General features: G+C 44.5%; 1 protein-coding gene across 1 annotated transcript in view; it reads left to right on the forward strand.

The window, feature by feature from the left end:
- The window catches only part of LOC121290432 (NXPE family member 3-like), a 73671-nt gene that overhangs the window by 26466 nt on the left and 20561 nt on the right, over positions 1-26644 (forward strand). Inside the window, exons 2-5 of the mRNA XM_041210869.1 lie at positions 8875-9042; positions 13207-13429; positions 15496-16274; positions 25088-25161. Of these exons, the coding sequence (XP_041066803.1) occupies positions 8875-9042; positions 13207-13429; positions 15496-16274; positions 25088-25161 (1244 nt within the window). The remainder of the gene's footprint in view (positions 1-8874; positions 9043-13206; positions 13430-15495; positions 16275-25087; positions 25162-26644) is intronic.

Below are 26644 nucleotides of genomic sequence, written 5' to 3' on the forward strand. Positions count from 1 at the left end.
GAAATTACCCTCCTGGATCATGTATCAAATTTCAGAGAAAGATTGAACAGAGCATGTGAGTTGGCTAGGGAACACTTAAAAATGCCACGGCAAGTAATGAAAATGAAGGCAGACAAGAAAGTGTTAGTTCTGTTACGAGTACTAGGTGATGCATTAAAGGCAAGATTTAGTGGGCCTTACAGGATTGAAAGGAAATTGAGTGAAGTAAATTATTTAATAAGTACTCCAGACAGAAGAAAGAAGCAGAGGATGTGTCATGTAAATATGCTTAAAAAGTACTTTGACAGGGAAGAGGACCAAAAGGAGTTGTTAGTGGTGGTAAATAATGAGAAAATGGTAGAAGTGCAGAACTCTGAAATTGATTTTCCTCTAATCAAATTAGATAATGAGGGGGTGCTTGAAAATTTAAATTAAATATTGAGTGACCTTCCAAACAAGTGTCAAAGTGATTAGGAAAAGCTATTGCAGTCACATAAACCTATTTGTGGGGATAAGTTGGGGAAGACAGATTTAGCTATAAATGATGTGTCTGTACAGGCTTCATCTTCAATAAGGCACCATCCTTATAGATTAAATATGGCAGTTATCACAAGTACAGAAAGAAACTGACTTCATGCTTAAAAATGATATAATTGAGTCTAGTGGCAGTAACTGAAGTCCGCCTATTGGGCTGGTACTGAAACCAGATGGAACACAATGACTGTGTGTGGACTATCGAAAGGTGAATGCAGTGACAAAAGTGGATTCCTAGCCTATACCATGGCTGGAAGATTGCATTGAGAAACTGAGACAATTGAAATTTATCACAAAAATTGACTTGCTAAAAGGATATTGGCAGATACCATTGTCGGAAAGAGCAACTACATCTTCCTAACTTTCCTACCTTGCCGCTATGTCTTGGTTCTTCCCAGACATCCACAGCAGAGGTGGAGGCAGCCAGCTGACTTTGGCAGGCGTTCTCTGGAGGGCTGAGACCTGGAGGGCCCTGGCCTGCTTTCAGGGTCCTGCTGTGTGGCCCTGGCATCGAATGGGCCGGACACTCCCAGAGTCACCTGGATGGATGGCTCCATAGGGTACACTGGCTGATCTTCCTCCCTATGGGTGCACAAGGGCCCAAGCTGACACCTTGAGGAGAAGGGGGTAGCTGGAGTGAGATCGAGCTGCCCTGCACCCCTCTCACATACACACTGTTGGAGGCCAACTATGGCGTCAGTGATGGAGTTCAGCCCGCACAGCAGTGCAGGAGCAATGTCCTGGACCAAGGTCTCCATGGCAGACACCATCCTACCAGTCTTGACCTCAGTGCATTGGGATGCCAGTGCTATCACCTCAGCCTGAAGGCAAACAGACTCCTCCATCATGCCTTCCCATTTGAGGAGTGCAGCAGACATCCCTTCCTGATGTTCCTGAGCTTGCCTTTGCAGCTCCAGCAACTGTGACATGACCGAATCCAGAGGCCCATCAACTGACTCGGAGTCAGAAAATTTCTGGCCTCCAGCAGTCTTCCGAGTGCCAGACACCTGGGAACACCTTGCCACCATGGATCAGAAAGTGCGATGTGCTTACCAGATTGTGATCCCAAGCTATGTTAAAGGTAGGTCCCACTGAGAAGTGTGTCTCTGCGCTGGTGGAGGGTGTAGGTGAGCACTATGATGGGACTTCAGGGCAGGTTTCAGCAGATTCCTCTCCTGAGTTTCCCTCGGGACTTGATTAGAGGCCCTGGGTTGTGGTCTCTCTTGGCAGTTTCCCAGATGTGCTTGCAAAAGCAAAGGGAGATAAATATTGCATGGCCGTAGCCTGTGAAACAGGACACATCTCTCACAGAATGGTTGTCTGATGGATATTGCACTGCTGGATCCTCACTTGGTAGAGTACTACCAACCCCACTGTCAGCACAGGAATGATCCAGATCCTTACTGGCAGTGAGTGAAGGCCCTGTGGATGTGTGATGGGTTTGTGAGTGTGTGAGTTGAGAGTGATGAGGCTTACTCTGATGGAACGGAGGAGATCATTCATCCTCTTGCAGCACTGAGTGGCTGTCCTCTTTCATAGGGCATGACCACCACCACCTCCCAAACTGGATTATTGATGTTGCTGCCCACATTTCGGCCAGAAACATGATACAGGATATCACGGCGAGCCTCCACTGCATCGAAAAGGTGCTCAAGTGATGCATCATTGAACCTGGGGGCTGCAGGCTTCTTGCCTTTTGGGGCCATGTCTTCTATGCAATAGTCATGGGCTGGAAGCACTGAGAGGCGTGCGCATGGCTGCACTTTAAATATAGCATCCAGCGTGATGAAGCGGCGAGGTGATGGTGTAGCAGGAAAACGAGAGCCCACCTGCTTGGAAACGCTGTGTTTCCCAGGAATGCATAATTAACACAGCAGGTTTGGGATAATACGCCATGAGAAGCTGCCATTGCGGCCAGCGGGTAAAACATCATTTTACTCACCTGCTACCTCACTTAGTGCAATCTGGGATGATTCTGAGTCCAATATGACTCTCAGTATGAGTCACAGTGTTCTAGGTATTCAGCAATGCCCTGTACATTTGTATCCCTACCTTAATATTCTATCCCTTTGCAATAAAGGTCAACAATCAATTTGCCTTCCTAATTACTTGCTGTACCCATAAGCTAACTTTTTGGGATTCATTTACAAGGACACCTAGACCCCTCTGTACTTCAGCATGCTGCTGTTTCTCTCCATTTAAATAATATTCTGCTTTTCTATTCTGTTATGATTCTTGACCAGACTCCTCAAGTTTTTGGTAAGATCCAGTTAGGGACCAGTAACTTGTTGTTTAAAGTAGACAAATTTTGAGATCCCAGGTACTTACTAAGAGAATAAAGCTGAACATTACAGTTTTTAAACAAACAAAATAAATTTCACAAGTTCAGAAAGATAAAACAATTTACAATATCTATCTTATACTATAACATTCAGAATTAACATGTGTTACATGTGAACTAACAGGCAAATTGTGGTCGAATGCAACATAGTGCATACCTGCAGCACCTGCTCCTCTCCCCAGTTCTCTCTTTCTCTCTCTCTCTGGGACTCTCCCTATCCCCTCTCCCTGTCCAGTGATTCCTCCGTTATGGTGCCCACCCTGGGTCCCATGAATTGATTACTCATGTTGTTTCTTTCCATACAGGTGCACTAGGCACTTGATCCTGGCCCAAAGAACTCTAAAATGCAATAGGAATAGATAGAACTGAAAAAAATTAGAAAGGGTTTAGTTTGGAAGGGGAAGGCACTCCATTTTTATCCAAGAAAGAGCCTAGAAAGATTGTTACCCTGAGAGGCACTGGTTCCGCTCAGAGCTGATTGTTAGCAAAGATTTAGGGCCTTTCTTCAAAAGGTTGCTGAATAAAAATATTAATACAGGGTATTGATGGGAAGCCTCTGTTCTATCCATTACTGAGGTGGATACATTAATATTTTTTCTTGAGTCAATTCTTGGCTCAACGGGATCACAAAGAGGACTGCACATATGCCACCCACTTTCAATCTGTGCATGTGCAGAAACTCCCAGGGTTTTGGGATTGTTGGGCCTTATAGTTCCCAACATCCACTCAGAAATCAGGTAAGTTGCTATTTCTTGATACCTTTTTCCCTTGAGAAAAAGAAAGCTTCACCATAGTGAAGGTTTCTTTACAATGGCTTTGAAAATGCAACAAGTTATCTTCCTCATAAACCTCTAACAAATATCTTATTACATACTGTACAGATAATCTTTTCATTTTTCCAAAATATCATTTTTGCAAAGTTAACCCAAACAAAAGCAAGCAAATGTGACAAGTAGGACTAGCAGGAGTTAAATATCATCAAACAATCATAACTCAGAGCCTGTGAGGTTTTTTTCCCTTATGTCCATTCTTTAACTTGGCAAGTAATGTTATAGTTAAGCCCACAGCCAAATTGTTGCCTTTTTTGTTAGCTGTAAGCATAATTATGTCTTTAAGCTCTTTTTCTGAACTGAAACGTGGTAAATCCTCATTTGAGACAATAAAGTCAAAATGGCTTCTTTGTGCACCAACAATTCCTTTCGCCTCTGATTGAAATTTCTTTTAGGATGTTATTGAGATGCTTTTTATGTTCACCGAAAAGGGTTTGGTATTCTTGCTTGGTTTGATCTTTGAACATTTTAAGATCTTTCTGATTCTCCTGATCCCATTCTGAACAGGTCTTATTTAGTTCTATCTGAGCGATCCAAAGTTCTACTTCCTCATTCTGGACTTTTATTTTTCTTTCCAATATTTTGAGTCTTCCACACAAGTCACAAAACACATCATTCTAATCAGTTTGGGATTTTAAAAATCCTTTTGTTAAACATCCACTGGATTCTTGATGCTGTATCCTGCATCTCAACATTGGCCAGCATTTTTGGTTTGGTATCATGTATCATTAACCACCTAAGGTCACCTTGAGGCCTCAGCCATTCCCGTTGAAAGCTTCACTTGGCAATTCTGCAGACCTTTGCACAGTCTCTGTACCGTTCTTTACTGAGGTGGATACATCAGTATTTTTTTCTTGAGTCAGTTCTTGGCCCAACGAGATCACAAAGAGGTCCTTATTTTTAGTCACAGGAACAACTTCAGAACTGTGACACCCTGTTCCAGGTTGTGGAAAAACCGTCCTATTTTATTGCCAAATATAAAGTTGATATTTTTAATGTGTAATTCAGAAACAATGCCAACCACACAAGGCCCCTTCATTAGAGCACAATTCAGGTTTGCTTTATGTAATGCGAACGACACGCACTTCCTATCCATACCCTGTATTAACATTTTTTGTTCAGCAAACCTTTTGAAGAAAGGTCTAAATCTTTTGCTAACAATAAGCTCTGAGCCGAACCAGTACCTCTAAGGTACTTTCTAGGCTCTTTCTTGGACAAAAATGGAGTGCTTTCCCCTTCTAATATAAACCCCTTATTTTTTTTTCAGGTCTATCTATTCCTACTGCAAAAACATTAGAAGTGATGGCTTTCTCACAAGTTTTGCTTTCTGGTGCAGCTTTTCCTGTGCAAATTCCTGTGCATTTGCACCAGTGACAGTTTTTTAACACCCGTTTCCTTTACTGGTACCTCCTTTTCTGACTCCTTAAGCATCCATTTTGCTGACACTGATTTAACATTCAGCCGCCAACAATTTGCTTTTACATGCCCTGGGTTACAGCAATGAAAATATACAGGCTTCCTTAAATCGCTTTTATTGTCTACACGATGGGTGGGATTTTCTGGATGGGGGTGGGGGGACAAAGTGGGAGCGAGCGCGGGCCTGATTGCTGCATGTGATAGGGTCCATGCCACCATTCCACGCGGGTGGGCCAATTAAGGCCTGCCTGGCATTGTTCACAACTCCTGTGCATAGCCGGAATGGGTGGGCGTCGGTGGGCGCGCTCAGCCCGCCGGGTCCAATGGTGACCCGGCAGCCTGTATAAATGAAGGCCTGGCAGCCTTGGAAAGGCTGCTCACAATGGCTGGGAGAAGGGCTCTGCAGAGGAGCAATGGTGGTTATGCAAGTCCGGAGAGTAGGCCATCGGGGCATGCCAGGCCGGAGGGTAGGCCATCGGGGCAGGCCAGGCCGGAGGGTAGGCCATCGGGGCAGGCCAGGCCAGTGTGCCCCTCGTTTTTCCAATGGCAGCCTTGCTGCCCTCCTCGAGGTGGTGGCAGCATGACGGGAGATGTTGGTTCCCCAGGGCAGAAGGAGGAGGCCTCCTCACATGACAAAACGTGCCTGGGAGGAGGTGGTGGAGGTGGTGAGCTCCCACGACATGGCGTGGCGCACCTGGATCCAGTGTCGCAAGCACTTCAATGACTTTTGCTCTGGAAGGGTGAGGACAATATTAGCATTGGTCACTTAACCCAGCAGGTTGGCTTTCCGACCCGTTGCCCGCACCCCCGCAAGTCTGAGTGTAGTGACTGCATTGAATCATTGATGACGTATGTCCTTCGCGAGATGGGCCAGCAGATACTGCCCATGCCGAAGTCAGCCTGAGAGGGTGGTGAAGATATGGGTTCTGCACCCGCAGCATGTGGTGCACTGAGATTTACTTGACTGTTTTGGGGGTAACCTGGAGGAGCTGCACCTAGGCGCAGTGCTGGAACTCCAGGACATGTCAAAGTCAGGGTGATGATATACTGGGAGAAGAGCTTCAAGGTGGCGTGGCAACAAACCATCTGCTGCCCTCTGCACTTCACGTGCTGAGGCTCCTTGCTATGAAATTATATACTATGTGGCGCCTAATGTGATGTAGGCAGCATGTGGCCGAGGCGGAGGAGGGTGAGGGGGTGGGGTACAGGCCTAGCACCTTTGTTTGAGTGTTCAGCAGCAGCGGGATAAGGAGGCATTGGAGCACTGATATGTCCCACTCTGGTTGGGGTGAGCCATGCGCGAGCAGAGTCCATGTACAATTTGCATTAATCAATGCTCTTCTCTCATTTTCAGGAGAAGAATGCTCATAATGCTGCAGAGTGTGTGAGGACTGGTGGTGGCCAGGCGCAGATCTCCATTCTCAGCCAATTTGAGCAGGAGGCCCTGGATTTGGAGAGGTGCCATGCGCCCAGGTCCACTGGTGTCGGTGAGGCTGGGGTGCCACAGCCAGGTATGTATGCCCAGCAGTGAGGTCAGGATTGTTCTCCCAACAGCCATGGCAGTGCTGAATGTTAAGTGATTTAATTTTGCAACATGGCTTGACCATTGCTTATGGAAGGATGAGCAAATAATGATCCTGAGACACGGATGCAATTTATCATTTTTTCCACATTAACTGATCCAACATCCTTGTTCTTTGTTTCAACATCATTGGAGCAGGGCCAGGAGGAGGAGCCACAGAGGCCCCCTCTCACACCTGAGAGGCCTGAAGTCTCACCAGCGTCACACCATCCCCGTCAGGCAGGTACCAGCGCAGATACTAGCACCTCGGTGGGAGTTAGAACATTGGCTAGTGTCCTGGGGCACAACGGTGAGGGCACTTCACTGTCACTGGAGGAGCTGGCAGAGACAGGGAGTGCCCATGGCACCAGCAGTTGGAGGACTGCAGGGGACCAGGCACATGCTCAGTTGGTGCCTGAAGATGTGCCTCTGGAGTCGTCCGCGACGCAGCAAATGCAGGAAATGCGGCTGGGTGTGCAGGAGCTTCTGGTGGAGATACATGAGGCTATGCTTGGCTTGGTCTCCGTGGTGGAGGAGTCTATACGGACGCTCGCCGAAGCAATGAGCCACATGTCTGAGCGCAATGCATCCTCCATGGTGAGAGTGGCAACTCTCGTGGAGAGGCTCCCCCAGGAGACCCATCAGGGCTTCCTGGGGATGCACTCTGACCAGCAAGCCCTCACATCAGCATTAACCTCAGCTGGTCAGTGCCAGTGTGGGAGATGGTGTGGGCACCAAGTTTCCCAGCTCAGTGCCCATCCATCCACAGTGAGCATGGAGGTCCAAAGCAACCTCACATTGGCACAGCAGCTGCCTGTCATCCCTGCGGGCACCTCTCAAGGCACTCTGGATGAGGGCGGCAGCTCCTCCTCATCTCTCCCAGTGACCGTAGCATCCAGTGAGGTTGTGACAGCTGGGGAAATGCCAGCTGTGGAACTGGCAGATCCCTCCCAGGCGGGGCCAGCACAGGCTCCACGGCCAGAGGACGACCACCAAGGTCATCAAAGCTAACAGGACAGCAGAGTCAGCAGGCTGTCTCAGATGCCACTCCCAGGGATGGGGCAGCACCAAGACGTAGCACCCGGAAACAAAACATTGTGATGGCGCGTGGTGACGTGCCCGACCCCGCACACTAACGGGAAAATTCTGCCCTATCATTTTTCATTAACTGAAACAGCGTCTGCCTTCTTTCCAAAGATAGACTCTTTTTTCTATTCCTCCAGCTTCCCTGTGGGTTTCCAAATGAAAACCTATTGTCGCCTAGCTGCCTATGTGATATATCGTATTCACCTGCCAGAACTGCCACTTCCCTTACCTTGGAAACCTTGTGTTTTCCAGATGTGACCTGATAGCTATTGGAATACTGTTTTGAAATTTTTCCAATATCATTAACTCTCTTACCATCTCAAATTCTGTTCAAGTTTTAGTGCCTGAAACCATCGGTCCCACAACATTCCTTTCTCCCTAGCAAATTCTACAAATATTTCATTCGGCCTCTTCTTTAAAGTCCAAAATTTCAACTGATATACTTCAAGGGTAAACTCGTAAGCATTAAATTCTGCAGTTTTAACTGCCTCATAATCTGAGGATTATTCTGCCAAAAGGTTAGAATACAAATATATAGTTTCCCAACAAAATGCTCTGCAAAATTGGAATCCAATGTGTCCTTTGGCCACTTTAGCTTAGTAGCCATCTTTGCAAATGAGATAAAATATCTCTCAGCTCTACCCTCAGTGAACTTAGGCACTAGGTGAAGATTCTTTGTTATATCAAAGCTCGGAGTGGAACTCAACACATCATCCAAACTATTAGACTCTCTTTCATCCCATGACCTAAGCACTTTTCAAGCTAGATCATACTTTCTGATTACTTTCTATCTTTGAAGCACTCTGTTTCTTGCCTTATCTTTTACCTATCTTGCTAACTTCTCTCTCAGGAGTTCAAATTCAAGCTTTAACATCTCTCTCTCTTCTTTTTCGTCTTTTTTCAATTTGAGCTTTTTCATTTCTTTTTCTGTCTCGAGCTGCTTCATCTGCAACTAAATTCTAGCCACCTTAACTGAATTGCTACCTGGATTAACTTTTCCTTCTTCCAGATGCTATGTTATTATCTCAATTATTTCTGCTTTCTTAGCCCCTATTATTAACTCTAACTTTAACCCTTCTAAAAATGTGATTAACCTAATCTTTGGTTAATTCTTGCAAATCATTCAGGCATCAATCTCCCAGCTCCAGAAAAGTGGTAGCAATTTACGAAGCTATTCTGCTTTTCAATAAGTACAGTAAAAGTCACCGTGTAAATCTTGTAAGCCTGAACCTCGGCAAGTCGCAGCACTTGTATCTGCCCGTGGATTCGAAATCCCTCAAGAGCCCTCAATTTAGGTGATGATCTTGGACCATATTCCCAAGTTTTTGGTAAAATCTGATTAGGGACCAGTAACCTTTTGTTTAAAGTAGATAAAGTTTGAGATCTCAGGTACTTCCTAAGAGAATAAAACCACAAGATCCCATGGTTTTGAACAAAAAAAAACATTATTATACAAGAACAGAAAGATAAAACAATTTACCACATCTATCTTATGCTCTAACATTCAGAATTAACATGAGGTACATGGGCTGAATTTTGCCGCCAGCAAGCAGGGGGCAGAGCCTGCTCGCCGACGCACAAAATGACGCAGGATGACGTCAAGGGGAACTCCCGACATCATCCCACCCCATTTAAATCTTCAGGAAGGCGGGCGGACAGCGAAATCAGCTGCGGGCCCGCCGACCTGTCAATGGCCAATTGAGGCCATTGACAGGATCATTAAAACATTTAAAGGACCTGCCCGTCCAACTTAAGGTTGGTGGGCAGGCCAGGAGCCCCAGCAGGCTTCTGAAAAAACATGAAACCACCGGCGGGATGAGGTTTCATGTAGGGCTTAAAAAAGTGTAATGAAGTTTTAGTGAAATTTATTAACATGTCCCATCTCGTGTGACATTGTCACATGAGGGGGACATGTTAAGGATTTTTTTTCTATTTTTAATGTTTATACAGCTGTCAGTGATCTCCCTGTGGCAGCACTTAGCCTCAAGGAGATGTGCACTCTTTCGTGCGCATGCGTGAAAGAGCGTACTCTCACATTTGGGGAATCCCCCCTGCCTGCACAGGAAGTGCATAGCGCTTCCCGCCGGGCATCATGCGGGGCAAGCCTTAATTGGCACTACACTGCACAATAAATGGAGATGCGACCAAGGCAGAACCCAAGGATTTTTCAGCAACCCAATTAGATGTCAAAGCTCACTGTGAATTAAACAATCTTGTTAAAACTCTTTTTTTATCCATCCACAGTGGGCGTCACTGGCTAGGCCAGCATTTATTGCCAATCACTAATTGCTTTTAAGAAGGTGGTGGTGAGTTGCCTTCTTGAACCACTGCAGTCCATGTGGTGTTAGCAGGGGGAGTTCCAGGATCTTAACCCAATGACAGTGAAGTAATAGCGATATAGTTCCAAGTCAGGATGGTGAGTGGCTTGGGGGGGGACCTTCCAGATGGTGGTGTTCCCATGTGTCTGCTGTCCTTGCTCTTCTAGATGGTAGTGATTGTGGGTTTGGAAGTTGCTGTCGAAGGAGCCTTAGTAAATTGCTGCAGTGCATCTTGTAGATGGTACATACTGCTGCCACTGTGTATAGGTGGTAGAGGGAGTGAATGTTTGCAGAGGGGTGCCAATCAAGCGGGCTCCTTTGTCCTGGATGGTGTCAAGCTTCTTGAGTGTTGTTGGAGCTGCACTCATCCAGGCAAGTGGAGAGTATTCTATCACACTCCTGACTTGTGCCTTGTAGATGGTAGACAGGCTTTGGGGACTCAGCAGATGACTTACTTGTCGCATGATTCCTAGCCTCTGATCAGCTCTTGTAGCCACAGTATTTATATGGCTGGCCCAGTTCAGTTTCTAGTCAATGGTAACCCCCAGGATGTTAACAGTGGGGGATTCAGCGATGGTAATACCATTGACCGTCAAGGAGCAATGGTTAGACTGTCTTTTGTTGGAAATGGTCATTGCCTGGCACTTGTGTGGCATACGTTTTACTTGCCATTTGTCAGAACAAGCCTGGATATTATCCAGATCTTGCTGCATTTGGACATAAACCGCTTCAGCATCTGAGAAGTCACAAATGGTGCTGAACATTGTCCAGTCATCAGCGAACATCGCCGCTTCTGACCTTATGATGGAGGGAAGGTCATGGATGAAGCAGCTGAAGTTGATTGGCCCTAGGACACTAGCCTGAGGAACTCCTGCAGTGATGTGCTCAAACTGAGGTGATTGAGCTCCAATAACCACAAACATTTTCCTTTGTGCTAGGTATAACTTCAACCAGCAGAGAGCTTTCCCCCGATTCCCATGGACTCCAGTTTTGCTAGGGCTCCTTGATGCCACAATTGGTGAAATACTGCCTTGATTTCAAGGGAAGTCACTCTCACTTCACCTCTGGAGCTCAGCTCTTTTATCCATGTTTGAACCAAGGCTGTAATGAGGTCAGGAGCTGAGTGAACCTAGCGGAACACAAACCGAGTGTCAGTAAGCAGGTTATTGCTAAGCAAGTGTTGCTTGATAGCTTTATTGATTACCCCTTCCATCACTTTACTGAGAGTAGACTGATGAGGCGATAATTGGCCAGGTTGGATTTGTCCTGTATTTTGTATACGGGACATACCTGGTCAATTTTCCACAATGCCGGGTAGATGTCAGTGTTGTAGCTGTACTGGAACAGCTTGGCTAGGGACGCGACAAGTTTTGGGGCACAAGTCTTCAGTACTATTGCCAGAACATTGTCAAGACCAATAGCCTTTGCAGTATCCAGTGCCTTCAGCCATTTCTTGAGATCATGTGGAGTGAATCGAATTGGCTGAAGATTGACATCGGTGATGCTGGAGACCTCCGGAGGAGACCGAAATGTATCATCCACTTGGCACTTCTGGCTGAAGATTGTTGCAAATGTTTCAGCCCTGTCATTTGCACTGATGTGCTGGGCATCATTAAGGATGGGGATATTTGTGGAGCCTCCTCCTCCAGTCAGTTGTTTAATTGTCCACCACCATTCATGACAGGACCACATAGGACTGCAAAGCTTAGATCTGATTCATTGCCTGTGGAAAGGCTTGGCTCTGTGTATCACTTACTGTTTATACTGTTTGGCATGCAAGTAAGTATTCCTGTGTTGTAGCTTCACCAGGTTGACACTTCATTTTTAGGTATGCCTGGTGCTGCTCCTGGCATGCTTTCCTGCACTCTTCATTGAACCAGGGTTGAGCCCCTGGCTTGGTGGTAATGGTAGAGTGGGGAATATGCTGGGCCATGAGGTAACAGATTGTGGTTCAGTACCATTCTGCTGCTGATGCTGGTCCACAACATCAAGTCTTCAGTTGCTAGATCTGTTTAAAATCTATCCCATTTAGCACAGCGGTAATGCCACAGAACGTAATGGAGGGCAATATCAATGTGAAGGTGGGACTTTGTCTCTACAAGGGCTATGGATACTGTCATGGATAGATGCGCCTGCAGCAGGCAGGTTTGTGAGGTGAGATAAAGTATGTTTTTCCCTCTTGCTGGTTCCTTCACCATCTGCCACAGACAAAATCTAGCAGCTATGTCCTATAGGACTTGGCCAGCTCAGTCTTTAGTGGTGCTACCAAGCTACTCTTACTGTTGGACATTAAAGTCCCCCACCCAGAGCACATTCTGTGACCTTGTCCCCCCCAGTATTACTCCAAGTGGTATTCAACATGGAGGAGTACTGATTCATCAGCTGAGGGGAAGTGGTAGATGGTAATCAGCAGGAGGTTTCCTTGCCCATGTTTGACCTGATACCATGAGACTTCATGGGGTCCAGAGTCGATATTGAGGACTCACAGGGCAACTCCCTCCTGACTATATGCCACTATGCCGCCACCTCTACTGGGTCTGTCCTGCTAGTCGGAAGGACAAACCCAGGGATGGTGATAGTGGCGTCTGGAACATTGTCTGCAAAGTATGATTCTGCGAGTATGACTATGTCAGGCTATTGCTTGACTAGTCTGTGAGACAGCTCTCCAAATTTTGGCACTAGCCCCTAGATGTTCGTAAGGAGGATTTTGCAGGGTCAACTGTGCTGTCATTTCCTGGGTGGTCTGTTCAGTTACTTTACTTACTGACTTGTTTTTAGCGGTTTGATACAACTGAGTGGCTTGCTAGGCCATTTCAGAGGGCATTTAAGAGAGAACCACATTGCTGTGGGGCTGGAGTCACATGTAGGCCAGACCAGGTAAGGGCAGCAGATTTCCTTCCCTAAAGGTCAGGTGAACCAGATGGGTTTTTACGACAATCAACAATAGTTTCATGCTCATCATTAGACTTTTAATTCCAGATTTTTTAAAATTGAATTCAAATTCCACCATCTGCCATGGTGGGATTTGAGCATTACCCTGGGTCTCTGGATTACTGGTCCAGTGACAATGCCATCAAGCTACCATCTCCCACACTATCACCCTTATGAGGGATTGCAAGTCTTCACTCTTCTCTTTTGAAGAACTAACCTCAGAATTCCCTCCAAAAATTGCTCCAACTCGGACTGCCTCAATGACAGGGGGAGACCACAAGTAAGAACCACCGGAAAGAGGAGCAAAGAGAAGCCTGACACAGCAATAAAAGTGCTGTGGCAGGCTTCACGTAGTGAGGGCTTGGGAGTAGCTCTGGAGAGTGAAAGGCAGTGGAAAGTTGGTGACAAAGTGCTGTGGGCCTTTGGGGCAAAGGTAACCATTTGGACCAGTGGTTTTCTGCTCGACAGGCATGAAGAGCTAAAGTTGCACTTGTGAGTTGGTGCCAGGAATCCAGGAACAGTCTTTGGAGATTGAAATTAATTACTCTAATCTAATCTAATTACTGATTTAATTTCAGTTCTCTGCTAGACAGCTAGCTTCACTGAGCTAGCACTGCCCCTGGGTTTCTCTGAATTCTGGTCTCCCAGCTGTACCCAGTGATATATGGCTCACAGGAATTCTTCTGAGCCCAAATCCCTTCTGGCATGGACCCAGTGAGCTTCTCATCTCTTCCGGACTCCCCGAGGCCCTTACTACCTGGAGTTTTTACCAGCAGTACCTGCTCCTCCATCTGGTTCTCTCTCAACTTCTCTGTAACCTCTTCCTGTCCCCTCTCCCTCGGTTCCCTCTATGGGACCTCCCTCTGTCCCCTCTGTCTGGGCCCTGTCCTAGGACTTTTCTGTTATGACACCCCACACCTCAGCCCCATGATCAGGTTTTTCACATCACTTCTTCCCATGCAGGTGCATTGGGCATTTTGCCCAAAGAACTCTAAAACGCTGGGCTGCACATGCGCTGCCTGCTCCAAATCCATGCATGTGCAAAAACCCCCAGGGCATGTTAGGATTGTAGTTCCCAACCTCCACTCAGGAATCCTATTTCTTGACACTCTTTTCCCCTGAGAAAAAGAAAGCTTCACCATAGTGAAGCTATGGCTTTCAAAATATAGCTTGTTCTTTTCCTCATAAGCCTCTAACATCCCATGAATGAACAAAAACATTTATACTCCATCTGCCAAATTTTGGCCCGCTCACTTAACCTATCCATATCCCTTTGCAGATTCTTCGTCCTCACAACTTGCTTTCCTGCCTATTTTTGCATCATTATCACATTTAGCCACATTACCATTATTAATATGGTTTGTAAATAGTTGAGGACCCTCACTGATACCTGTGGCACTCCACTTGTTACGGTTTGCCAATCTGAAAATGATCCATTTATTCTGACCACCTGTTTTCTGTTAGTTAGCCAATACTGTGTCCGTGCCAATGTATCATCCCCAACACCATGAGCCCTTATCTTGTACAGTAACCTTTTGTGTGGCACCATATAAAATGCTTTTTTGGAAATCCAAATACACCACACCTACTACTACCCCTTTATCCACCATGCTTGCTAACATCCACAAAGAACTCTAATAAATTTGTTAATCAAAATTTTCCTTTCACGAAAACATGTTGACTCTGCCTGATTGTAATATGATTTTCTGAATGTCCTGCTACTGAGTCCTTAATACAGTAAAGTGTCTCAAATCTGGCTGTCCGAAAAACAGAGTTGTCCAAAAAGCAGACGTGTTTAGAATCTGCTATGAATCAATGTTAATTGTGCAAAATAAAAAAAAACCTACGTGGACAATTCGGCTACATGCTGCATTGATGCGGTGTGATGCCTTACTAGTTATCCCCTTTGCCATTTTGTCCCCTAGCCAAATTGTTGTGTATTTTTTTTTTATTTTGCTCAATTAAAATTGGTGCATGGCACATTCTAACAATGTCCAGTTGTCCTTACAACTCTGGTTTTTGGACAGCCAGATTTGAGACACCATACTGTATTAAGGAGGTAGGGGCAAGACAATTAGAAAATCAATTCAGGCTGTATCAGGCACCAGAGAGTTGACAGCCCATTTTTGCACCACATCTCATTTTCCTCTCCATTGCAGTAATTGGAGGATAAAGCAAGCTAACAATTTGCTATTGTCCGTTATGCGCTCCTCCCTTTCCACGGCCCCCCAAAATCCCATTGTGTCTGCCCAAATTCTTGATAATGACTCTTGACAGGCTAGGCTCTCATTCATGACCACAAATCAGAAAATGATTGAATTCTCATATTTTAAAGTACATCCCAGTTCCAAGTCAAACTCGTGAAGACATCTAAGATCTCAACCACACTTTCTTGTTTTTTTGTTTTTTTTTGCAAAGGAGGAGGAAGTGCATTGGAAAATGGCATGTGGAAGCTGGATGTAGAAAACTTTTCTTATAAAATGTTGTTCCTTTTCACAGCTTAATAAATATGCAATCTCTGGATCAGAGCTAAATAGGAAGAGATACCAAGGTCTGAAGTCAATTAAGAAACAAATTAAGAAAGAATGGACTCCTTGGACACAGAGACTGTTGCGATGTGGCTACCAGATTCACAGCTTCACCCCCGAGGAAAGGTCAGAGGGGACAATCCTTATGAAAATGATTGAATGGCCAAAACCACCCAACCCTGCTGTGCCCTTTCAGAAAAGCAGCGACCCAGCACATGTCCGCTTTGTAATTTTAAATTCTACAAAGACTTTCTACGTTGGGGATCAGTTACAAGTGATGCTGCAAATGATTGATTTTGAAGGCCACCCAAAGCAATATGGGGGTGACTATCTCCAAGGCTGGATCCACACCCCAGATTTAAAAGCTGGTTCAGCAGGAACAGTTGTAGATAACCAAAATGGATTTTACTATATAAATTTTAATTTATCTTGGCCAGGGAAAGTTGAAGTGTCTGTTTCCCTCGTTCATCCCAGTGAAGGGATCCAAGTGCTTGAAAGACTACGTAAGGAACAACCAAATAGAGTGTATTTTCAAAGTGCATTTGAACATGGGGATACTTCAGAGATCACTGTATGTAATCTTTGTTTGCCACAAACTGAATCACTTTGTAACTTTACTGATCTCAGGACCGGAGAGCCCTGGTTCTGTTACAAACCAAAGAAGCTTCCCTGCTCTGCTCGTATCAACCATGCAATGGGAGGTTATGAGCAGATACTCTTTATAGGTGAAGAAGGACTTTACTTCCAAAGGTATGTCATTTAACAATTTCTTATTTATAGGGGAGAATTCTCCCCCCGTCGGAGGGGTTGGGTGGGAGCGGGTGATAGGCTGCGCGCCGCCATTTTATGTGGGTGAACCAATTAAGGCCCGCCCAGTGTGGCGCACACCCGGAAGCGCTGCGCACTCCCTGTGTGGGCAAGGGGAGTAAGCTGAGCCGGGGCCTGTGCTCTTTCGCACATGCACATAAAAGAGCGCAAAATCCCTCTGAAGCACAGAGCTGCCTCAGGAAGAATATTTAAATTTTAAAAAATCAAAGTAAAGGGGAAAAAAAAATTAAGACATGTTCCCTCATGTGACAATGTCACATGAACTGGGACATGTCTATGAATTTTATTAAAAATTTTTATTAAAGTTTGAAAACCTTCATGAAACCTCATCCCACCAGTGGATGGGGTTTCATGATATATGCTGAGACGACCTGGACTCCTTGCCTGCCCGCCAACCTTAAGGTTGGATGGGCAGCTCAGTTAATTATTTTAATTGGAATTTAAAAGGCCTTAATAGGCCTTTGACAGTTCGGCGGGCGCACAGCCGACTCCAGTGTGCGCATGCCAAACTGAGGGTCTAAATGACACGTGGTGATGTTGGGACACACGCCCGATGTCACCACGTGTCATTTTACGTGTCAGTGAGTGGGCCCGCCCCCGCACGCTCACTTGATGATTCTGGCCATAGTTTTCTTTCCACTTTCCTTGCATGAGACTTAAAAGTACTATATGCTGCTTCTGTATCGACCAGTTCCAGGGTGCTAGTTATGTCATAGCACTGTCATTTCCAAATTAAAAGGAGCCTATTGCCTGAAATACGCAGTTGCTTTGGATACCCTGTGGTAAGTCCTTTTTAAAATGGAACTGGCCTCATCGCCCTTGTTAACAGGCCTGTAAGACTATACTGACCCCATTTAGAGACCACTGCCATTCTGTTAACTCCAGAAAAGGTTGGGAGCACTTAAAATTGAACCTGTTTAATGCTAACTGTCCATTTTTGCATCAATTTCTATTTGGGGAGCAAACTGCTCTGCAGAATCCATGTGGTATTGTCAACCTGACAATGGGGGACCAATCTAATGATGTAACCTAATTGGAAAATGGTCAAGTTTAATCTAGGCTCACCCACAGAGGCAGCAACTACACCTTTTGTATTTGTCTTTAGACAAAACTTGACCATTAAATATGAAGAGTACCAACTGGTTACCCTGTAGAATACGTATCCATTCAAGATTATTTTGTTTTGTTTCAGTCTGATTTCTACTCTTGGGATAGCAGGAACCTGAGTAAATTTTCTCAAGTATCTTATTCCTAAGCCTGCCCAATGGAGTAACTTTAACTCCACTGGGGACAGGCTGAACGTGGAGCTGAGGCCACAGCCTGATCAACCATGATCTTATTGAATGATGGAGCAGATCGAGGGGCTGAATGGCCTACTCTTGCTCTGAACTCGTATGCTCATATGTAATCCTTAGCACCTGAGATCCTTTGCTTAGCATCTCCTTGATGGCCCCTCATAGGTCTCCCTGATCTTTCCTGGGGTCCATGCAGCCAGAGAAAATAGAGAATCATGCCCATTACATGTACTGCTGCTTGGTTCAGTCTTTTTCTTACATATGTCTCATTTTCCTCCCAATACCTTCAGGCCATTAGTGCTACAATAATGCCCCAACATTTGCAGGGTTTTTGATGCTAAGCTAGTGAACTTTGCTTTAACGTCGCTGTCTAATAATCCCATTAAAAATTAAATCTTGTTCAATGGGGTGTAGCTGGATTTTTAATGGCAGTTTGAGTAATAACCATTGCTGAACAACTAGTCTGGCCCTGAAAAACTAATTTTATATTTGCGGATTGCTGTTAAACATCTCCATTACGATTAATTGCTAGATTTTGAAAACTAAGTTCATTGAGTAACTAATTTTTTAATAAGTTTGTCCAAATATTTCAGCTTTTATCTTAATCCTATGTGTAGGTCCCAAACTTTATTTTGCTCTGTGGAAAACCTCTAAAAAGTGATTTGACTTTTGTGCTTTTCTTTTCTTGGTTGCCTGTGAGAATTTTTTAATGTGAATGGTACTCAGGCATCTTGGTGATCTTACTGCAGCTCCACCCTGCAAATTCCCATTAAACAACGCTAACATCAGTTGCATATTGAGAAAGTTCAAGTTCCTGCCACACAAGCCACTACATCTCTCAGCAAGGCTTTTCTCGAGGTCAGTGGCAAGCTCCCTTGTTTCTCCACTGACTGCAAAATCCAAGCCATCATGTGCCAACATCCATGTTTTATTCCTTTGCATGCTGTACAAATATGATGGCTTCCAGAGCACAAACAGTCTTGGAGTGAGAGCAGCCTTGAAAATTCTGTGTATTCTGTATCCCAAATTGTCCTCTTTTACAGGTATGTCAGCTTTCACAATAAGGTTCAAATAGAGATTCCTTTAAAAGTTTGCATTCACAGCCTGCCCTTCATGCCTTTTGACATTTAATGCTTGGTACCTGCCTTACTGTTTCTGATGCTCATTGCTTGTTATCTCCCCTTTTACCTCTGATGTTCAATGCTACAAATCTTCCTCCATTGAAATCCGTTATTTGACACTGCTCTTCTTCCATCTGCCTAATGATATCCTGATTCCTGCCTTTACATTGCTGATGCTCACTGATCTGAAATTGCCTATGAATAGCTGACTGTGAATGCAAAATTTTGAAGGAATCTCTATCTCAACCTTATTGTGAAAGCCGACATGCCTGTAAAAGAGGGCAATTCGGGATACAGAATACACAGAATTTTCAATGCTGCTCTCACTCCAAGACTGTTGTGCTCTGGAAGCCATCGTATTTGGCAGAATGCAAAGCATGGATATCGATGCTTTTGATGTTGAATTGTTAATATCTTCCTGTATGTTGTTCTGTTGACAATGCAGTCAAAGGACAACAGGTTGGAAGTGGCACAAATTCATTACAATGCAATTCATTACAAGGGATTACCTGCAATCCCTTGGGTTGGCTTTCTTGATTGAAGTGAAAAACTGGTCTGAAGTTATAAGATAATGGCATGGACTGGAGGCTACGGTACCATATAACCCTACTCACAAACTACACTTTATTTGGCAAAAATGATTAAAAAAAAACAGGTTATATTTGATGAATCACAATTCCATAGATGCTGGTCGCTCTCATACCTCACCAACATTGTCACTACTCATATATAATGATATGTATTGGCAATGTATTTGCTAACTGGGATATCACAGCTGCTCTTCACTCAATATCTACATATTCATATTTCCAACAGGAATTACTGGCTAAGATCAGATAAATCAGCATAGATGGGCCATCAAACTTGATTTCTCAGGTGTCTATGACTCAGCTACTCACTGGGTAAACTTATGGACCCATCAGAGTGCAGCAGGGCTTCTGGCAACAGGTAATGATGTTGGGGGAAAGCACTGAGCAGGGAAACTGGTTGGCTGCTGTGGACCCCGCCCTGCAGGGAACGTGTGTCTTTGACAAGCTGAAGGGCAGGGTCTGGTGCCATGAGGCCATGGAGAAAGCAGCAAGGGCTAATCCAGGGCTTGCGACTGGCAGTGTGGCAGGAACCTAAGGCAGCATGAAGCTCCTGAGGATGGCTAACTAGCCGGGAAAGGAATTGGAAACTTAGTAAAACTGACTGGCAGAACCCCTGAGTCTGAGAAACCTTACAAGAGAGAGAGTGAGAGAACAGGACTGCAGCCAGGATCTGGGAAGCAGAACAAGCCTGGTGAGTAACTGCATTGAGGAGTCGAGGCCCCAAGTAGGACAGAGATCTGGAACATCAACACTGAATATTCTCTGTAAATAGTTTGTTTCTTGGAGTTACACTTTCCCTTGAGGGTTGATACCCCTTTGATGCCAAACCTCGTTTTATAACCTTTGTGCAATCCATGTGCTGAAATTACATGTTACCTCCTGGCATTGTTGGCAGGTTCCACAGTACAGGCATCAGGTCATGGCAGACAAACTGGAAAGGTACCTGGCCGAGATCAAACGGATGTGAGAACTGGAACTCATCCTGTTAGCGAGGGAGACTGAAGTATCTGCAGCTCTAGAAGAGGTGCAGGCTTCACAGAATGAAGCAGAGAGTCAAAGCAGTGACCAGAAAGCAGATCAATGTGCCCCCCCTCCCCTTTAATGTAGCAGGGGAAGGATGGAATATCCCATCAAGGATATCCTACCTGACAAAGGATAGGAGGCTGGACAGATCTGGGGGAAAACCGGAGATATCCATCGACCCAGCGGCTGAGGATTAGATTGAGGATGCACAGCTGGTCATGGCATCCAGGGGCTTCAATGAGAGGGAGTAGGCAGTGTTTGTATTGGAACATCTGTATGGGAAAGCTCACTGGGAAATGTTCAAAGAAGTCCACGGCAGATCTTTGAGGCCCTGGAATGGATTTTTGGGGATAGCAGTGGCCATTCAAAGCTGCAGCAGATGGTTTATGAGTGCTGTCATGAAGAGATATTAATGTCTGTAGTGTTATTGGAAATTATTTTTTAAAATAGAGTTCAAGTGGGGTCTGTGGCTATGTGTGTGTCTGTGTGTGTCTTAGTTGGATTAAAGTGAGCTAGTCAGGGTGCTTTGATGTATAGTAGTTTTGAGATGTTAATTAGGTAAACATAAGGAGGGTAGGAGGTAAAGTGTAAATTTGCAGTTGTTTAAAAAAAAAACCATTCAAAACTGTGGTGAAATCTTACACCTAGGTAGAAGACACCAAGCAATATGTTTTTTTTTCAATTTGCTAATAAAATTGGTGGAATGAAAGGATGTTATTGTTTGAAGAGTTAAAGTTAAAAGCCTAGTGATACAATGGAAAATTTACATTCAAAGGGAAAGGTATGTATAAAGGAGAAAGGAAATCATGTGTAAGGTAGAGGCATTTTAAGATCCAACTAGTGTGAGAAGCCTCCAGCCTATAAGCCTCAAGCTGCTGTCTGCAAAGACCCAGAGCTGAAAGAAACGCATTTTGAATGCAACTGTCCAGGGGATGCTTTGCCAGGTGTCTCTTGAATCTATGAGATTTACTGTTACCTTAATGGGGGTGTAACTGAGATTCAATTAATTTGGTAATTTTTGTAATTATCATAGTAGTAGATTTTGTAGATGTATGTAAGCATTTACAATCTTTCTTGTATTAATAAATGTTTAATTTAGTTTTATAACAAACCTCTTGAGATTCGGTGGTCTTATTACTGCTGAATTCAAAGCTTGAATCCTGAAACATACAAATTGCAAAAATGGGTTATGACAGTTATTTCAAGTTTCTCTCTGGGATTTGAACAACTCAGCCTTCACTATCAGCTGTGTCATAATAGTGCAAGCAAGCCAAAGGAGAGGACCTGGTCTCCATATCCCTGGAGCTAGTGAAGTTACTCAACCTCATCATCCTCCTGAATCCTTTGGATTGACCAGCGACATGCAGCTAAAATATTGGCTGGCTGAAGCAGTGAGGGATGAAGACGTTCAGAGGGAGCTAAGGTGACTCAACAGTGACAAATGCTGACTGACGCGCAAGATTACGTCATCTTGATCATGGGGGAAGACAGGACTCCTAAAACCAGGAAAAAGGGTTAAGCACTTCAAATGAGACTACCCTGAACAACCACAAATGCCACAGACGTCAGGCATGGCGACCCCATCCTGAGAACTCAATTCCTCATCCCTCACCAGAGTAGATACAGGCCCAAAACAGGAAATGTAAAGCTGAGGCCCTCAGCTGGAAGATGGAACATGGAAGGCTTTTGCCAGCTTAGAGAGGATTACAGCTGATGCCATGTTCATGCTTCAAGGAAACAGCAGCATTCACAACCCAATCCTCTGTGGAATCTAGCCAGGGAGCCTTCAAAGTTTCACCGATGTGTTTATGAGGGAGGTCCAAACCCAATCCAGAGGGCTAGAGCCTGTATCGTTTCACCTTTGCCATCCATCTCAAAAGAAGGGCTCAGGCAGCTTCAACTGGTCGATAAAGACATTGGTAAATTTAGCTAAACATCCACTGACCCAACATTGCCTAATGAAGGAGTCCAAAGGGGCTGAGGTGCTGGAAGAGGATCATGGAGGAAGGTCGAGTTCTCTATCACCTTGTTCATGACAACAGGAGAGAGGTGAAGCAACTCATCCTGCCCAGCAGGATGATGGAGGAAGGTCGAGTTCTCTATCACCTTGATCATGACAACAGGAGAGAGGTGAAGAACTCATCCTGCCCAGCAGTCTCCAGTATCAATTGTTGACTGTGGTTCATGATCAGGTGGGGCACCAAGTGTCAGAGAACACAGCTGCACTGACAAGAAGGTGTTCTTACTGGCCAGGGATGGCTGCCCATATTGCCAACTACTGACAGAGCTGTGAGAGATGTACGTTGGCCAAAGCAGGGAAGTGTTTTGACATGGTGGTCACACCCATGACATCGAACCTTCAGCTGGAGAGCAACCTCAGAAGACCATTTCCAGAGGGGAGCTTATCGATGCCGAAAGTCTGATGGATGATATAGGGGCAAACAGCCGATTAATGGTGTAGCAGAACCTGAAGTGGCAGTCGCAGTGGCTTGAGTGAAGAGGAGTCGGATAGCAACAGCAAATCCTGGAATGTGTGTGTCAGGGATTCCAGTGTGAGGAGGCCAACTCCAGTGCTGGAAGGAGAAACTGCATTGTCTGACAGGGAGGCTGCAACTGGCGCAACCAGTGCCTGGAGACCTGACCTGTCTAGCCCCTTACTTGGGTGACCCATCACAGAGCTGGATGGGATTGGAAGTGCCAGATCGAAAGAGGAGCTGTGAAGGTCATCTCGAGTAAATGTTGAATATCATCCCAACCTGTACCATTTGCCCAGATCAGTGATGCACGAAGGAATGCTGCCACTAATTTGGAGTCGAATATGCTAGCTTTTGTAGCTCAATCGAACCTGCTGATCACATAACTGCTCAGTAAACTATTACTGTGTGATATGTCAAGCTGCCAGCACAGCAACTCTCAAGCAAGGTAGTGTGTAGTGGGGCCTCCAGCAGCAGGTAGCGATGTTGAGGCACAGCACCAAGCAGGAGGTCTGGTCAGTCCCTGTGGGCCCCTCCCTGCAAGGAGCAGTGTCTTTGACAAGCTGAGGGGGTAGAGCCAGGTGCCATGAGATTGGGGATAAAGTAGCAAGGACTAATTCTGAGTTTGTGAGTGGCAGGAACCTAGGGCAGTTTGAAGTTCTTGAGGGTAGCTAAGGAGCCAGGAAGGAAATTGGAAACCTAGTCAAACTGACTGGCAGAAATCCTGAGTCTGGGAAACCTTATGAGAAGGAGGGAGAGTGAGAAAACAGGACTGCAGACAGGAGCTGGGCAGCAGAATAAGCCTGGTACGTGACTGTGTTGAGAAGCTGAGACCCTGAATAGGACAGAGATCTGGAGCAGTGAATATTCTCTGTAAACAGTTTGTTTCTTGGAATTACACTTTCCCCTGAGAGTTGATACCACTTTGATGCCAATGGAATAAACCAACCTTCTTTTATAACCTTTGTGCAGTTTGTATGCTTAAATTCTATGCTATAATGCTGCAATTTATCTGCATTGACTTAACAATTTGGAAAATGAGTTAAATGGGATAAATTTTCAAATTACTGAATAGAGTGTAAAACTGAGAGATGAATCAGGAGGTCATTATAGAAGCCATCCAATTTTGCCCCCATTAACTTCAATGGAAATAAGAATCATGCCATTTCTATAATCTAGCAACCAATCTGTACACTAATTTTACAATCTAGGTAGCAATTTCAAAATCTACCCCATATATGTTTCAAATATGCACCAGAATCATAATTTTCTGAAAACTCTCTTTTGAAATGAGAAAAAGATTCCTTTCAGACCCTCAATGAAAGACTGTGGGGTGAATTTCCATAATAGAGAGAGAGAGAATCTAACCATCACCCCTTGGCTTTCAATGGCATTACCGTCGCTGAAACTCCACTATCAATGTCCTGAGGGTTATCATTGACCAGAAACTGAACTGGACTAGCCATATAAATACTGTGGCTGCAAGAGCAGGTCAGAGGTTAGGAATACTGCAGCAAGTAACTCACCTCCTGACTCCCCAAAGCTTGCCCAACATCAACAAGGCACAAATCAGGAATGTGATGTAATACTCTCCACTTGCGCAACATTCACTCACTCCACCACTGACGGTAGCAGCATTGTGCACCATCTACAAGATGCACTGTAGGAACTCACTGAGCCTCTTTAGACAGCACCTTCCAAACCAATGACCACTACCACCCAGAAGGACAAGGGCAGTAGACACATGGGAACACCACCACCTGGAAGTTCCCCTCCAAGTCACTCACTATCCTGACTTGGAACTATATCATCGTTCCTTCACTGTCACTGGTCAAAATCCTGGAATTTCTTCCCTAACAGCACTGTGGGTGTACCTACACCACATAGACTGCAGCAGTTCAAGAAGGCAGCTCACCACCACCTTCTCAAGGGCACTTAAGGATGGGCAATAAATGCTGGCCTAGCCAGTGACACCCAAATCACATGAATGCATTAAAAAACTCGTTCTTTGCAGCTTTGGAGGAAGAACCGCAGATGCCCTCAGATAAAATATTGGCACCATTTATGTTATATTTCCTCCATTCTTCTGCCAAATTTATGGTGGATGATCAGTAGGTTCACAGTGAAATTGATCCCCTGTATGTACTTTTAAGCTTAGTACATTATGAGCTCTACTTGTTAACACTTGAAGAATCCAATAGCTTAACATGTAATGGTGTATTATATTTGCAGAAAATTAAACATCAAAAAGCCCATAATGCCCAGCGGTCCAGGTTATGTAATTGTAAAGCCTTCACCTAGAGCAGGTAACAGAATTTAAGTTATTGCAATGACTAGCACATTAGAGATTTTCTATGTTAGAAGAATTGTGGAATTGGTGCTGCAGACACATTAAATTTTATGTTGTTAGTATAATTTTTTTTTACTCAGTTAATTAAGATTTTGAATGCAGTATTTAAAGAAATTAAGCTATGCCCCAAGAAAATTGTATTTTCTTAAGTTAACATCCAGGCTTTATAAGGCTCTGGTCAGACCACATTTAGAATATTGTGAGCAATTCTGGGCCCCGTATCTCAGGAAGGATGTGCTGGCCCTTGAGAGGGTCCAGAGGAGGTTCACGAGAACGATCCCAGGAATGAAAGGCTTAACATATGAGGAATGTTTGAGGATTCTGGGTCTATACTCGATGGAGTTTAGAAGGATGAGGGGGGATCTGATTGTAACTTACAGAATACTGAAAGGCCTGGATAGAGTGGACGTGGGGAAGATGTTTCCATTAGTAGGAGAGACTAGGACCCGAGGGCACAGCCTCAGAGTAACGGGAAGACCTTTTAGAACAGAGATGAGGAGAAACTTCTTTAGCCAGAGAGTGGTGAATCTATGGAATTCATTGCCACAGAAGGCTGTGGAGGCCAGGTCATTGAGTGTATTTAAGACCGAGATAGATAGGTTCTTGATTGGTAAGAGGATCAAAGGTTACGGGGAGAAGGCGGGAAAATGGGGTTGAGAAACTTATCAGCCATGATTGAATGGCGGAGCAGACACGATGGCCTAATTTCTGCTCCTATGTCTTATGGTCTTATGTGATTAATACTGTTCTAGTTACTATCTGCTTATTGTTTTTGTACGAACTATTCAACACTTACCATAGGACTTGAGATGCAGGCAGTTTGGTGCATTTTAACCATTTAAACACAATTTTGTAGTTTAAAAAAGTTGTTCTTTTTTAAAAAATTGTGATATTAAAGTTTGAATTTTTTTTAAAATCCTTTTTCCTCCATCAAAATTTGCTGAGGTATTGTACATCAGTCTTAGTGCAGATATTTAGTGTCAATGCACAGTCCAACATAGTATCAAATTCCTTGATAAGGAAAGTATTCCCACAATTTTAACTGTTCATTAATGCTGTTGACCAATACGTAGGTATGTCTCAAAGTTGAGCTTTGGGTTATTCACCATGCACATTAGCCTAGAAATTACATGTGTACAAATGCTTAATCTTGTATAAAATTCTTTCCCCCATTATTTTAACTGAAGTATTAATCCTTTTAAAATAAATGGGCCAACTTCTCTTGAGAGTGGGCAGAGAAATATGGTGCATACAAGGTATGCATTCATCACTAAGAGTAATTTGCAAGCTATCATTTAATTTTGATAACCCATTTAGAAAGGCTGGAAAATTGTGGAAATTCTCATGAGAACCAAATACATTGTATTTTTTTCTTGCCATTCCTTACTTGGAGAAAGTTCTGACTCGATTCACAGATTGGTTCAGATAAGCATTCAGGA

Source organism: Carcharodon carcharias, chromosome 18 (genome assembly GCF_017639515.1).
Source record: "Carcharodon carcharias isolate sCarCar2 chromosome 18, sCarCar2.pri, whole genome shotgun sequence".
Lineage (NCBI taxonomy): Eukaryota > Metazoa > Chordata > Chondrichthyes > Lamniformes > Lamnidae > Carcharodon > Carcharodon carcharias.